Source organism: Patella vulgata, chromosome 2 (assembly GCF_932274485.2).
Source record: "Patella vulgata chromosome 2, xgPatVulg1.2, whole genome shotgun sequence".
Taxonomy (NCBI): domain Eukaryota; kingdom Metazoa; phylum Mollusca; class Gastropoda; family Patellidae; genus Patella; species Patella vulgata.
In genome coordinates this window covers 36,215,044-36,231,557 of record NC_065880.2, presented here as the reverse complement: position 1 = coordinate 36,231,557, position 16,514 = coordinate 36,215,044, and the positions used below count along the sequence as shown (strand labels likewise).

The 16,514-nt window shown below is 33.3% G+C and overlaps 1 protein-coding gene across 1 annotated transcript in view; it reads right to left on the bottom strand.

The window, feature by feature from the left end:
• The window catches only part of LOC126810975 (serine-protein kinase ATM), a 50,727-nt gene that overhangs the window by 2,962 nt on the left and 31,251 nt on the right, over positions 1-16,514 (bottom strand). The window contains exons 43-58 of the mRNA XM_050536428.2: positions 16,010-16,223; positions 15,329-15,487; positions 14,549-14,671; positions 13,813-14,012; positions 12,436-12,646; positions 11,617-11,730; positions 11,253-11,402; positions 10,039-10,183; positions 9,713-9,795; positions 9,034-9,174; positions 8,267-8,383; positions 7,438-7,593; positions 5,834-6,002; positions 3,452-3,538; positions 1,096-1,210; positions 155-366 (exon numbers count right to left, since the gene is read on the bottom strand). Coding sequence (XP_050392385.1) covers positions 155-366; positions 1,096-1,210; positions 3,452-3,538; positions 5,834-6,002; positions 7,438-7,593; positions 8,267-8,383; positions 9,034-9,174; positions 9,713-9,795; positions 10,039-10,183; positions 11,253-11,402; positions 11,617-11,730; positions 12,436-12,646; positions 13,813-14,012; positions 14,549-14,671; positions 15,329-15,487; positions 16,010-16,223 — 2,396 coding nt within the window. The remainder of the gene's footprint in view (positions 1-154; positions 367-1,095; positions 1,211-3,451; positions 3,539-5,833; positions 6,003-7,437; positions 7,594-8,266; positions 8,384-9,033; positions 9,175-9,712; positions 9,796-10,038; positions 10,184-11,252; positions 11,403-11,616; positions 11,731-12,435; positions 12,647-13,812; positions 14,013-14,548; positions 14,672-15,328; positions 15,488-16,009; positions 16,224-16,514) is intronic.

The following is a 16,514-nucleotide window of genomic DNA, read 5'->3' as shown; positions in this document are numbered from 1 at the left end:
ATGACTGGACTCTCTAGCCTTCAAAAACAATACAAATAATAATTCTTCTAGCCTTCAAAAACAATACAAAAAATAATTCTATCTGTTATTAGTCTACAATTTAAATAATGAATACTATATTTTGGACTTTGAAATACCAGTAGAAATTATATACCTGATCTATCATCACTATTACTTGTTATATCTCCTATATTATTGGCTGTAACATTCAGATCTTCTGCATCTTGATTTTGCCGAAGTTGTAAAGCATGAGCTTTCTGTGGTGACAATGTCCAGGCATATAACGGATCATACAGCAGTACTTGTACTATTGTCATCAATGATTCCTGATTATCATGCATAACTTCCATTGTCTTCTCACAACATCTAAATTAAACAATAATAAATATCATCAATTGATATCAATATTTTAAGTACCATACGTCTATCCTTAGAATATATATGTAATCAGGAATGAAACACACACACACCAACAGCTAAGTTGTCCATACAGTTGTCTCAATAACTGACTTTTTAGTAAGGTTTTGTTTTATCAACCAATCACAGAAATTCTGAAAAAAATCTAAAACACTGATTTGTTCAGTGTTTTTAATGGGCAATAATTTTGTGAATAATTGATATCACTCTGAGTTTTGATAGGGTTTATGTTAATAATTAGTTGTACCTCAGTGATTAGTTTAAGGATTCCAGTACCAAAATGTTTGACATGATCAGTGGACACAAGAAGTTGGTGGTATAAAAATCTAAAATTTTCACTTATTGGTAATAATAATCAAATCTTTACTTTTAAAATGAAAATATCATATCCATAAATTATCAAAGATCATTTGACTCTTTACCATTTCTTCCTCATTTACATATATATACTTGTGTTGTTTTAAATACTTGTGTTGATGAAGGAATCAATGTGGCTTTCCGATTAGCCCTTTAGCACTTGGTACATGTACAAGTACTAAAGGGCTAAATATATAGATAAAAAAAAACTTCATAAAAATCTGCTGAAGCTACAAGTACAATAGGCAATGTTATTCAGCCCAGTTTTCATCAATTCAAGCTAAAATATCAACATATTGAAAACCAATTTAATAAAATTACCGTCTAAATACACCCTCTACACCAGTTGGTCCCATACCATCTACTATATCTCTAGTTAAACGAAATGATACTGTCTCTGGTGTTGGTAAAATCTTTCCTTGTTCAAACGCAATACCTGTTAAAAAAGTGTTTTAGATTTAAAAATAACTATTATAAACAAGTTTGACCAAAAGCACAAAAATAATTTTAGCTATGTAAAACTAAGGAGTCGTGGTGGCTCAGAGAGTAAGATGCTGGCTTGCTAACCAGGAGGTCTTGGGTACACTCCCAGTGTGTTTCCTCTTGCCAGTGGTGCAGGACTGAGGGCCTGTCAAGGAACACTGTCTAGTCATTTGATTGGGAGAGAGAGAGAGAGAAATGGGGTTTAACGTCCACTCGACACAAACTAGGTCATTTTGGGACTAACATATGGTTTAATTTTAATTCAATAATTCGCTTGCGCGTAGGGGTCTTTAGCAGTGGGAGGAAACCAGAGGACCCGGAGAAAACCCATGAGGTTGGACAGGCGACCCTACTCCTTGTCATGTACAACCCAGGATTCGAAACCACGCCACCAGTTGACTCAATGACAGGCTTTATGATACAGCATGTACGTGCTAACCATTCGGCCATCCAACCCCCCCCCCCCCCCCATTTGATTGGGACAAAAAACCCTTGACAGTTGGAATTCTAAACAAGCCAACAGTGAGGCTGATGTCCCCCGCCGAAAAACATTTTAACTCAATTCGAAGGAGTGTGACGGACAGACAGACAAACAGACGACGGACGAACCCATTTTAATAGTCCCCTGCTTTCTTCGAAAGGCGGGGGACAATAAGCATACACACCAATTTTGAACATTTTAACTCAATTCGAAGGAGAGTTATTGTGTTCCAAAGTCTCAGCAAATCAAATTGCTTATCGCTCTGCTTAATCTGAGCAGAAAATGCTCATTATCGATCTTAGTCAAGGTATTACTGTAATGAAACTATACACCAAGTTTCATCACTCTCACTTAATTAGAACTAAAGTTATAGTGTCCCAAACCATCAACCAATCAAATTGTTTATCTACTTAATTAGAACTAAAGTTATAGTGTCCCAAAGCATCAACCAATCAAATTGTTTATCTCTGCTTACCCTAAGCGGAACGGACAGACAAACAGACAGACGGACGAACCCATTTTAATAGTTCCCTGCTTTCTTCGAAAGGCGGGGGACAATAAGCATGAACATTTACTCAATTCGAAGATCAACCAATCAAATTGTTTATCTCTGCTTACCATAAGCGGAACGGACAGACAGACAAACAGACAGACGGACGAACCCATTTTAATAGTTCCCTGCTTTCTTCGAAAGGCGGGGGACAATCAAAGTAGGAGAGTTATTGTTTTCCAAAGTCTCGACCAATCAAATTGCGTATCGCCCTGCTTACCCTGAGCAGAAAATGCTCATTATCAAACTTAGTCAAGGTATTACTGTAATGAAACTATACACCAAGTTTCATCAATCTCACTTAATTAGAACTAAAGTTATCGTGTCCCAAAGCATCAACCAATCAAATTGCTTATCTCTGCTTACCCTAAGCGGAAAATGCTCATCTTCGAACTCCATCAAGGCATTGACCTAATCAACACATACACCAAGTTTGAACATTCTAGCTCAATTAGGAAGAGAGTTATCGTGCCCCAAAGTATCAACCAATCAAATTGCTTATCTCTGCTTACCCTAAGCGGAAAATGCTCATCTTCGAACTCCATCAAGGCATTGACCTAATAAACACATACACCAAGTTTGAACATTCTAGCTCAATTAAAAGTTATCGTGTCCCAAAGCATCAACCAATCAAATTGCTTATCTCTGCTTACCCTAAGCGGAAAATGCTCATCTTCGAACTCCATCAAGGCATTGACCTAATCAACACATACACCAAGTTTGAACATTCTAGCCCAATTAGGAAGAGAGTTATCGTGTCCCAAAGCATCAACCAATCAAATTGCTTATCTCTGCTTACCATAAGCGGAAAATGCTCATCTTCGAACTCCATCAAGGCATTGACCTAATAAACACATACACCAAGTTTGAACATTCTAGCTCAATTAGGAAGAGAGTTATTGTGTCCCAAAAAGTGTGACGGACAGACAGACGGACAGACAGACAGACAGACAGACAGACAGACGGACAGACAGACGGACAGACAGACGGACGAACCCATTTTAATAGTCCCCTGCTTTCTTCGAAAGGCGGGGGACAATAAGAGTAGGCCCTAGTGCCACTGTCTGGGCAAAATTTCACCCATAGCACACTGTATGGCATATGTCCATCTTCATTAGCCCCGTCGATGCTATTTAAAGCTTATGAAGTGATAATAAACCTACCTAGATCAATATGAACTAATTCAGCTGTATTACAATCCACTAGTATATTCTGTACATGACGATCACCTAATCCTAATATATAACCAACTGAAATAAATAAATAAGTTATAAAATTACTTAGTCATTTCAGTGATTTTAAATTTTTGGCAAATTCGAATATTGTTAAGGCTGAATCTCTAAAAAGAATAGGAGTTCCAAAATGGTTCATTTCCCTGTAGAGCTGAGTGATATTTCGGTTTTTTGATATAAAACCATCCCAGAAATAAAAACTGTCAAAAATACTGTCTTCAGAAAAATATCGAAAAACTGAACATACTGCGATATATCGCAGTTTTGATTTTTCTGGATGATATTTAACATAAATATTGAAAAAATGTCTTCCTTTTTATCTTATTAACGATATTTTATTGTTTAATGATAAATAAATAGCAATAAATACTGTTATAAACTCTGGAGTGTTCATTCCACAAAGTTACCAAATGCAAGAGCTTTGTTTACATCACGTGACTTCTCGCTCTCTTTTCCACCCGACCAATACCGTTATAATTATCCCTGCTTCTATTCAATTTCTTGATGAATTGTTTATACAGATGCTTTGATCTTCCAAAAGAATCATTGATTTTAAGATTGAAATAAATTTTAATAAAGCAGAAATATAAATAATACTAACTAATGTTCATTCAGGGTTGACATGTCATGGCGGTGGGTGATCCGGAAAAAATATTTGACTAAATCAATGGACCTCTTTTGATTTAATACTTATGTTTTATAGTATAATTTAGTATTTTTGCATTGCATAATGTATTTTCAAGAAGGTATGGCTTGAATGAATGAATGAAAAAAAAAACCCAAAACGAGTTTGCTATGGTAAATCAATAGCATTCAATCGTACCTGCAGTTATAAAAATCATGCACTGCCGAAAGAACAAACTTTTTAAAAATGTTTTTTGTGCTTCCTTTATGTAAATATTCTTAATTTAAATAAAATAACATAATTAATAAACCAGAAATTAATAGACCAATATTTTTTCGCAAGTATTCATGGCTATTAGACCATGGACCTTATAAATATCACGATATCTGTTTACAAGGATATCGCCCAGCTCTATTTCCCTGCAGAATTTACATAAAGATATGTTGAACTGAAAATAATTGGCATCCTCTATAGAAGAGATAAACAAGTCAGATACATCATAAATATAACTAAAATTTTTGATGAGTCTCTTTTTGATTAGACTGAATCCAAACAGAGGAATTATCTATCATTGATATTTCAATTTTGTTTTCAGAAAGGGGCATTATGTAAGATTTAGATAAAGTTACTGGCCTTTCTCGCTATAATATTTCAAAAATAGATAATGCAAAATGAATATATTGAAAATTTCAATGAAATTACTTTATTTTGAGTTAAGTTAATATGGTTGTTGTTTTGACAAGATGTCTGCACTGATCATAACCACCGTACTGGTCATTTGAGTCTTAGCCTCGCTTCTCCATTTCTAAACTGAATCAATCTAATTAAAATCAGAGCCATCCGATGGCATTGAGAGTTGATTATGGTCTTGTCATGTTAATAAATGTCTAATTAATAATTTAGAAAACATTTCAGGCCTAAAGAAAGACCTGAAATAGACAGATTTAGCTCTTACATAATGTATGTTTAAACATGCATTATGCAAGAGCAAAATCTGCTTATTACAAGTCTTTCTTTAGGCCTGAAATGTTATCTAAATTATCAATTAGACATTAATTAACTTATCCAGACCATAATAAACTCTCGATGTCAAGGCTAGCCTTCGATGTTGGCTGGATTAGATTCCTATATGCCGCTTAACGGCCATTGATAATTAAACCAAAACAGTGGATAATCGAGACTATGCTGTTTATATTAATGATTTTAGTAATGATGACCGAGACTATGCGAAAATTCCACCCGCTTCGTTCTCGGCTCATAGTGGATCAATTTGACTGAAATTTTCAGCAAATTCCCGTTACACTATCTAGTTTTTAACTATTATAGCGAGAACTGCCATCTCTTTATCTTATCTCCCATAATGTATGTTTAATTAAATGTAAATAATCAATCTGAGTACATTTTAACATGGATTAAGCTATTAAAAATTAGATATTGTCTAATACATGTACGGTCAAGATCAACAATATTAGTAATTAATTTAATTTAATCAAGTATAGTATTATTTAGTTAGCTCAATATGGTCATTCTCAAGAACACATCAACTCTAAGTATATATGACAGAAAAATGTTCATTAGTTGCCGACTTTTTAGTTAACAGAATACTCTTAACCACACAACTACCATAAAAACTTTAGTTACATGTATTTAAGGTTTCAGATAACAGTTTCAAAGCTAGTAAGCCTTACCAATAGAATTTGTAGCAACACTTCTAGTGTAGGCTAGTCGTCTTTCAAACCATACAGAAGGTTGTGGGAATTTCTCCATGAAGAAATGACGAAATACTGGTTTAAACTTCTGACAAACTTGTTTAAAAACTTGATACTTCTTACGCACATCTGAACTATTGTGAACATTCTGCACAAAAAACAGAAGAGTGAGAAATCTCGTTATAAAAATAAAAACAATGTCATATATCAAATCATTACCTTAAAAAGGCCTATAACATTAGAGATATGTAAAATAACAGAGTGGCCAACTCAAAATATGTTAAAAGTGATATGTACCCTACCATGGATATCACTTAATACCAAATAATTGATATCCAATGTTAAAAGTAGGGTGACCCACCGTAAATAAATATCTCCAAATATCTCGACAATTACACCACAATATCTATATATACACCAAGCCTTAAAACATTTTCAAACATTTATAGTCACTAAAAAACGGTCATGCTGTACTTAATAAGCTATGACCATTTAATCATCCAGAAATAATACACTGAAAGATGGTTCCGAGTGTCGCCCATAACATCCGAGCACATGTGAGTAAAAAATAGTTTACGTGCCCTTGTTTTGAAAGTATTCTCGCTTAACCTGTCTACCGATCATTCTACGTTTGATTAATAGGCCGGGATAATTAAGACTACTTTTTTACGAAACATGACAGAAAGCTGGAACAATAAATTGAATTTAGAAACACGCACGTTAGGCAACTCAACAATTGTTTTAAGAACCTTGTAAAAGTAAAATGAAAATACTGCTAGTATCATATTCTGGGCTAACCCGAGTATTTCAGAGATATTACTTGTACTTAAACAAAAGATGCAGCTCCTAATGGTACAGTTAATGATAAACCAATTTAAAAAATAAACGAACGTAATTTCTAAAGCTGCTGTAATAACCAATAAGCTAAATATTACTGCTGTTCAGAATCATCAACAATAGATTTTTTACGGCTGTAATAGTTGATAGAAGTGTAGTGAATTGCACGTGCGATGGCTATTTATAGTATCATAGACTCTAACACTTCAAGATAAGACACAGAAGCATGTACATTCGCTGTGCCGAGACCAACTTTCCGTAAAGTGTATGGGTCACCCTATTAAAAGTATGAATTGTTGATAAATTAGCTACACATCAAGAATAGATTTTAAGCTATTGTGCCTGGCATTTAAGTATTTAAGAGGTAAAGGGCAAATCTCTTATCATATTCTCCTGGACATGTTCACAACAAGAACACCTTCTTCTAGTTCCAAAATATAAACCCAAATCATTAGGATACATATTGTTTGCTCACACAGTGCCTGTTCTGTGGAATGCATTACCCCTGAACATTACACCAGCATCCAATCTAGAAACTTTCAATACTAAATTAATAACTCATCTATTTTCAACCTATTATTGGCACCTAGACTTTGTAGCGATTTGAGCATTCACACTAGCATGGAATTGTACATGGTATAAATGTACACATCATATATTATAAATTTGCTTATTTAGATCATATTATGTATAACATTTGTCTGAAATGTGACCAGCAATCCATAGATTAAATATATATTACTAACCTGTAAAGCCCTTCTAGCATCAAGGGGTGCCAAATCTTGTGGTCTATATTTAGAATGAGCACCATTAACAGACGAATTACCGACTAAATAATCACCTAGAGGTTGAGTACCTTCACACCATTCTAATATCCCACTACGTTGTGATAATGGTATAACCTAAAATAATAATATATACACAACATTTCTTACATTCTAATATACCACTTCATTGTGATAATAATAATATACACAACACTTCTTATATTCTAATATACCACTTCATTGTGATAATAATATACACAACACTTCTTATATTTTAATATATCACTTCATTGTGATAATAATAATAATATACTTTCTAATAGACCACTACGTTGTGATAACGGTATAAACTAAAATAATAATATACATTCTTATATCCTATAACCTAACATAACATTTTCCACATTTGAACTTTGCACAATAGATACCTACATAGAATATAATTCATCAATGTAAGCTAGAAAATATCTTGTCAAGTCTGTGAGAAAAGGGAAGTTTCTTGAAGTATTGATAGAATAATGACCAATTTCTTAAGTAATGACATTCAAGTGAAAAAGATTTCAGGACTCAATAAAGCATGCACGGACATTACAAGAAAATATCTTAACCAACTGCAGATGAAACATTATTACTGGTTTTGATTCTACTTGAACCGTTTCTTATCAGGAAAGATAGAATGTGACATGACTAAATTCTGAACATTCAAAACTAAAGATGGTTATCACGCAGATGAAATATGTGACAAATTGTAAGATGTCAAAAAATGGCGATCACAGAAGGCAGATACGTATCTATAAATTAATCTTACCTTGTACTGTCTTATATGAAGTTTTCTTTTCCTAGTTTCAGTGTTTTTACGTAACAGATTATTGACCATACCAAACACCTGTTGCATCACAGCATCTTGTCGCAGATCATCACGTCCCTAAAAACATATTATTGTAATTTATTCGTGTGTCTTTTAAACCGTTGCAAACTATACTATCACGAAAGTTGAATCTCTAAATGGAATATCAGCCCAAAAATGGTTCATTCAATTCAGATATGAAATTAAAATTTTGTAACATTCTTCTTTCTCTAAAGGCGATTTAAACAACATTAAAGATACATTATGGGAGATTCGATAACGAGTTGGCAGTTCTCACTATAATAGTTAAAAACTAGAAAATGTAAAGGCAATTTGCGGAAAATTTCATTCAAATTGATCCACTATGAACCGAGAACTAAGCAGTTGAAATTTCCGGCTAGCCTTGATCATCATTACTAAAGTCAGTACGACAAACAGCATAGTCTCGTTTATCCATTTAATCGTTAAATCAGGAAGGAAAGTTATGCAGTAAATCGGCTCATAATCCACTAAGATCGCAGGCTAGCGATGCCATCTAGAGTTGATTATGGTCTGGATAGGTTAATTAATGTCTAATTAATAATTTAGATAAAATTTCAGGCCTAAAAAAAGACCTGCAATAGACAGATTTAGCTCTTGCATAATGTATGTTTAATGAAGATATATATAGTGCAATGAACTATACTAAAAGGAAGCTTTATCTTTAACCAACAAAAGTGAAAAGTTACCTTGACGAGTTGTCTACGTGCTATACCATCTGATCCTTTACATGTTATTATCTTAGGTAGATTAATACCACCAGCTAATTTAAAACTTTTCTCAAATCCTTTAATATATACTATATTATCATAATTACAACTTGGTTCAATCTGTAAATATATACAAATATATAAATACCAAATATACATTACTCTAACTTATAAAAAGAGGGAGAGAAATGTGATCTAAAGACCACTCGACACAAACTAGGTCATTTTGGGATGAACATATGGTACAAATTTATTTCAATAATTCGTTCCTGCATAGAGGTCTTTAACAGTGGAAGGAAACCAGAGGACCATAAGGTTGGGCAGGCAATCCTACCCTTGTCACATACAATCTTGGGATCGAAACCGTTCCAATGATAGGCTTTATGATCTAATGTGCACCATTCGACCACCCAACCCCTGCAAATTAAAGTGTTCTTATCAAATGTAGATGACCATTTGTAAAATGCTGTGTAATAAAATTGAATATTGTGATGCAAATTAGATAATCAATCTTAGGTTTTGTGAGCCACAAAACTAAATTTTGCATAAATTTCATTGTGTTTGGTTATAATAATAAAAGGCCAATGTTACTAAATCTAAACATGAAAGAAATAATCTATAAACTTAATATAGGTGATAATATAAATCTATTATATACCCTTGTTTCAACTGTTGGAAAGGCTACATTAGTTAAATCTTTCATATGAGTAATAGATAGACCACTTGCTAAATTTATAGCTCCTGGAAAATAAATGAGAAAGAATATGGCCTTATTATTCAAAATCTCTATGGATACAGAAACAAGATGAAGGACAATTTGTAGTGACTTACAATGGCACCATATCCTCTTTGTGAATATTGCTACTTTCGGAGGTTTACAAATAATAATTTTATTAGAACTAATATGTTTATTGTCCCCACCTTCAACATTTTGATTTCTTTTAAGATTAATAAGATATATAAAATAATTAATTTTCTACATACTTGATTCTTTTCTATGTTGTTCAGCTGAAGTATTAGCTAGCTGTATATAAGCTTCAAATAGTTTCTCCATATCACCTAATATATTACATATTTTATCATCGTGTTTTAATCTACTAATCATATTCTTGGCTGATTCAACTCTATCCTGGAATATACATCAATATAAATAGCTGATTCAACCCTATCCTGTAATACAATACAAACTATACTTTCGTAGCTGAATAACAATAATAGGTACTTCTGAAGTAAGGAGAGATAAAGAAATGGGATTTAACGTCCACTCATTACAAACTAGGTCATTTCTGGACTAACACACGGTTCAATTTATTTTAATTATTCACTTGCGCGCGGAGGGGTCTTTAGTTGTTGGCAGAAACTGGAGGACCCTAAGAAATCCCACAATGTTGGACATGCAAGCCTACTCTTTGTAAACGTTCAAGCGGGGAATCGAAACCATGCCACTTGTCTCAATGACAGACCTCATGATTTAATGTGCATGTGTTAAAGATGCATTATGCAAGGATTAGATAAAGAGCTGACAGTTATCACTATAATAGTTAAATGAAAAGGGAATATGATGAAAATTTCAGTCAAATTACTTCATTGAGAGCAATATTTGGGCTGTTGGAGAATGGCAGAGTCCCGATTGTCATTGCTACGATACTAAACAAAGTTTTGATTGTCAATTTTTTAATTAAATCCTTAACCATCAATCGTGTTTAAATCGGTTTAAAATCTAGAGCATCAAATGGCATCGTGAGTTAATTATGGTCTTGGTAAGTTAATAAATGTCTAATCAATAATTTATATAACACTTAAGGCCAAAAGAAAGACTTGTAATAGGCTGATTTAGCTCTTGAAGAATGCATATTTAAAGACATAAAATGAAATGAAATGTGGATTAATGTCCTACTGTTCTGTTCCGACCTGGTCTAATGAAGACGAGCATATGCCATACAGTGTGCTGAGGGAAATTTTGCCCGGATAGCGGCACTACAACCTACTCTTATATCAAATTCCAACTGTCTAGGGACCTTTTACGTGCACACCAATGTGTACACGGGACCTCGGTTTTCTGTCTCATCCGAACGACTAGGCAGCTGTCCTTATCAGGCCCTCCGTCCTGCATCAGAGAGCCAGTGTCTTACCCACTTAGCCACTGTGACCCCCTAAAGACATAAACGTAGTGCTTTAAAGTTGACGTTATAGAATACCTCTTCTTTAGTAGCTGATTTTCCACCTTTACTTGTTCTTTTATTACTTCTACCTTGTTGTAATATTTCTGTATCTTTATTAGCGAAAGCTAGAGCTAGTATTATTGACAATGCATGATGAGGATGATCTATAGCTGTTCTTTCTAATATCTACAAAATATAAAGTTCATAAATAAATATCTTTCTATAAAATACAAAGTTCATAGATCAATATCTACAAAATCTGTTTAAAACACTAAATTTACCCTGCTATCATGATCCAAAGAACTACCAACATCATTTCACATAATTGTTATACATGTTTTATGGCCAGTTATCAAAATATTAAATCAGACATGATTATTTAAAACAGTAGTTTACTGACCTTATTTAAAACTTGTTGAAATGTGGATAGTCCTTTATTTGATGAACCCATTCTAGCTGCTAACTGATACATCAATGGTAAAAACTTGTATGACTTGATACTTTCAATATTATTCTATAAATGTATACAATTAGTAAGTTTTAATAAAACAAGCCAACAGTGAGGCTGATGTCCCCCGTCAAAATCAAGAAATAAATAGATGAAACATATGAATTAATTGCACATTGATCTGTTTCAAAAGTATCATGCAATCAAATTGATTATCAACTATACACTAGGTTTCATCACTCTCTGTCAGATAGCATCAAGCATCAATGATCATATGATAAACGGATAGAATGAGCAAGAAATCATAGATTCTTCACATCTTCCTTAGCAGTATGGAGATAATCATTAGTTTCTGATAAAGGACTTATGACAAATATTCGTGTATCTTCTGTTTGTAAAGACACATGAATTGCAATATAAACATTCAAATTAAGGGCATATTGATAGATTGATGTCTGAGAAATCCAAGATGCTTTTAATTATACATTATATTAATATGATGCAGAAAAAAAAGATCTAGACAATTTTCTTTCATATACAGTTAAACAAATCAAATTTTTAGTAAATGTGCTTAAAATTCATAACAAAAGCCATTCATTAGGCTTCTCTATCATTTAATAAGTTTAATAAATTCGATGTTTTTCTATAATGGTGATCACGATTCAAATATACATATTTTCTATCAGTAGAACTGCAGATAAAACAAACAAAAGGAGGGCTATACTCATACTTTCACTAGAAATGTCTGTGTAACAAATCACTAATCCTTACCATTAACAAATCATTGACTTCTGCTGAGTTACAATCATCAAACCACAAGGCTATTAATCTAAATATACGTAGATCATATTTATCACCACATCGTAAACATCGTAGATAAAATTCTAGAGCTTTTAGTAAGAATTTACTTCGATCTTCTTTCATTGTTGATAATTCTCTTTCATCCATTTCGGATTGTTTCTCTAAAATCCGCAAATATCGACTGAAAAATGAGAAAGAAAAGGTTTTATTTGTTACTCTTTTCACATACTCCTCAAAGTGTTTCCTTTGATTAGACCTAATCCCACTCAAACACTGCCATACTCAGCACAAATGTCTGTCCCATATTATGACTGGTTAACAACCAGTACATTACTACGTAACAAAATCAATCAGGATTAACCAGAGCTTTAAATACGTTACCGTAAAGTGTCTGGTGATAACCGCAGCTACATTACATCATAACACGCGAAATGTATTATACTCAATTAACTATAGTGCAGGGAAACTAATTGGGTGATAAACGACGGTATCCAAAATAGTTACAATGTAAACAAACATTGGGTAATCATCTCTTGGACTATACAGATCAAAGAGAAGGACTGTCGTGTTACGTATTGTGTTTCAACAAACTGGATAGGAATACCACATTGATTTTCTTTACAAAAATGAATAAATATTTTAGAATACTTAAAGTTAGGCAGTTATAATTGGTACAAATAGAAACATTTATCGAATTTATATCGGAGATTTGAGCCAAAGAACCTTCTTTCTAATAGCAAGTTTCAGCGACGGTAAAATTTACCACTGCGAGTATCTATGTTTGCTCCCGATGCACCCAAGGGTAGAAATTTTCTTGCATTCAGCACTAACAACTACAGGTTTTTTTTTTTAAAGAGGTCACCCTTGTTAAGTCATGAAAATTCCTTTTATTTTTCTGTAATCGGGTGAGATTTGATTGAACAATGAGAATGGACACACTCCGTCAAAGACTCAAGTTTTCAGTCTCAATACAGCAATGTCTAGAGAGGGATTTCTTAAGCCAATGTTTCAGGAATATGCTCTTTTCATTGCATTTTAGGTTACAAAAAAATAAACACAATTGCCCTAAAAAGGTTAATGCCCCTTGGATGGAATTTTGCAGATATAAATTTATATATTTTCTAAAAATGAAATGGGGGTTAACAGCCTACTTTTCTGCTTCAACCAGGCTAATAAAGACAAGCATATGCCATACTGTACATTACGGGTGGGGATTTTACATGTACGCCAAAGTGTACATAGGACCTTGGTTTTTCGTCCCATTCAAATGACTAGGCACAGTTTGAGCAGTGACCCTGTACGAGTAAAATAAGTATAATCTTTATTATTTTTACTTGAAATACATACTCTTTATCTGTAGCAACTGTTTTATACTGTTCCGCATCTTCTTTAGCTTTTTTTAATAAAGCTTGTTTAGCTTCATATGTAGATGATTTCATATAATTAACTATATTCTGATACTGATTATCAGCAAATCTAGCTAATGATAAAAATGCCTCTAAACAGGTTGATTCATCATCTGTTGTTTCACTTAATAATTCTACGGTCTGAAAAAGATAATTTTATTTCTCATTTCAAATTTAATGCCTAACCTACCATTCAGGTGTTATTTACATGCCCTTATGCACTGAATATTAATGAAATCTGAAATAATTTCAGATATATTCAAAATATAAAGCCAAAATACCAATATTTTTTAGAACACCTTATGCCACTTGTCACATTTTAAGCCCAAAACAAAACTAATATAAGTAAACAAACGGACTTCCACTTAATTTTTCGAAACAAAAATATAACCCTGTAGAGTTTGTTGTATCATTAATCAAATTAACACATGTGACAGACACAATTAATCAAAGAGGTTTAAATGCTTTAAAACCATGAACAAGGCTGCAAAATTCAACTGTTTACTTCCAGTCTACAACAACTCTTAATACGACTGGCACCACAAGGTGGAATATTGGAGAGAACCAAGAAAGCAATATTGTAGTACGGTTTGTTCTCAGGCTACAGAAATGTTCGCTGGATCAGTTCACTTCTGGCAAACATATATTATGATAGAAGGGAATTGTATATATTTTACCCTTTCAAGAAAATTTTCCATAATGACTGTAGGATTCTCCGATCTAGTCTCTGACAACCAGTTACCATAAGTACCTAGTGCCATAGGTAATAATTTTACAGCTGTATTATTTTCATTCTGAAGCTTTGAAAAATATATAAGTTTAACATCTGATTTCATTTTCTACCTTACCATGTTGTGGTTTTTTTTTAGAAGGGAGCCATAGTAGCTCAGTCAGTGTGATGCTGGATCACTAACGAGGAGATCCCAGGTTCAATCTTGGTGTTGGTCGAGAATGTTCTAGATTTTCTCCTGTTCGGTGTTGCCGAAAGGAAGGTATGGGACAGAAAACAAAGTTCATCAGGTGTTCTTGGTGTGTACACTATCCTGGAAATAAGGTACCTGTCACAGACAATGTCAGGCACTGATTCAGACTTTGTCAGGCACAAAACCTCTGGTGTCTGTCATTTTGTCTAGCACTGATTAGTCTCTTTTTTATTGATATTATTAATACTTGAAAATGTCAGGTACTATTTCATTAGTGTCTAAAACCGTTATTTCTAGGCCTGTCTGTATATAATAAAAACATTGACTGATGAAATTTGATGAAGAGTAGGTAGAAACAATGTCTGGGAAATATTTGCCTCATAGCACACTGCATGGCATTTTCTGTCTTTATTACCTTGGTGGTACAGAAAAGTAGGAAGTTACTGCATTTCACATTCCATCTCCAAATCTAATCATTTAGGCTTTTTTTCATTCATGCTTTTACAAATAATTCTAATCTAATGAAATACAAACCCTTTCAGCATTAGAGATGAGTTTTTTTATAAGATTTTTCCCAATATCATTTTCTGATCTTGCCCAATAAAGCTTAGCCTCTTCCATGTCTGTGAGTAGTTGACTACCAATATCATCATGTTGTATATGTCGTAGATCATATATAGCTTGTTCAGACACCTACAGTGAAAGAATTGTACATTTATATTAGGCTTTATAAAAACATCATCAACAATTGATCTGTCACGGCTAGGCAATGTCTAAGTTACATTCTTCTTTTAGCACCCGATTCATATAAATATTAACTATCACAGTTCCCTGAAAAAACTGTTTGGGAGCTCATTTTCAAAAACTGCCCAAAACTACTGCTTGGTCAAGCTTTTGATGTAATGAAACTATACCCCAAGTTTTACCATTGTCAATCAATTAGAATCCATGTTATCAAGCTCCAAAGTCCAGACCAATCAAATCTCTTATTACTCTGCTTCATCTGGGCAAAATATGCTAATTATCAAACTTGAAGGTATTGATGTAATGAAATTCTACACCAGATTTCATTACTCCAGTTTAATTGGATTCAAAGTTATCGGTAAGTGACATTTACTAATTTAAAAAACATTAAGCAGTGATTGTTTCCCATAAAATTGTGTTCTGTTAATGTTGAATATGGGTGAACTGTGGTGACTAATTAATATACTGTACCTGAAATTTACCAGCTACTCTAGCTTGTTTAGACAGGTGTAATAAAGTTTGTATTAACCCATTTTGTAATACTGGATTATTGTCATCCTTATTGTAGAGAACTTTTAGTGATGAGGAACGTAATATAAGTGCTGGTTCTATACTAGAGAAATCATTAACTGGTATATCACTATTATTCCAACTATCTATTAACTGTTTATAGTCTGTTGTATCACTGAAATTACAATTATATATAACTAAGGTCTGACTAAAATTAAAACTATATAAAACTATAGTCTCTTGTATCACTGTACCATTTTTTTATTAAGTACAGAATGCCTAGCCATTCACATGGGGTGAAAAACCACACATGTTGGCATGCATATAAAAGAACCTCCCTAGCAAAGCAATACAGAAAAAATAACAGTAGTGTCAAAATAACCAAAGGTTTTTGTTGATGAGACACTCCTTTCCTTTCCTTTTGGTTGTGATTGACCGATGATGAACCCCTCATGATTATATCGGT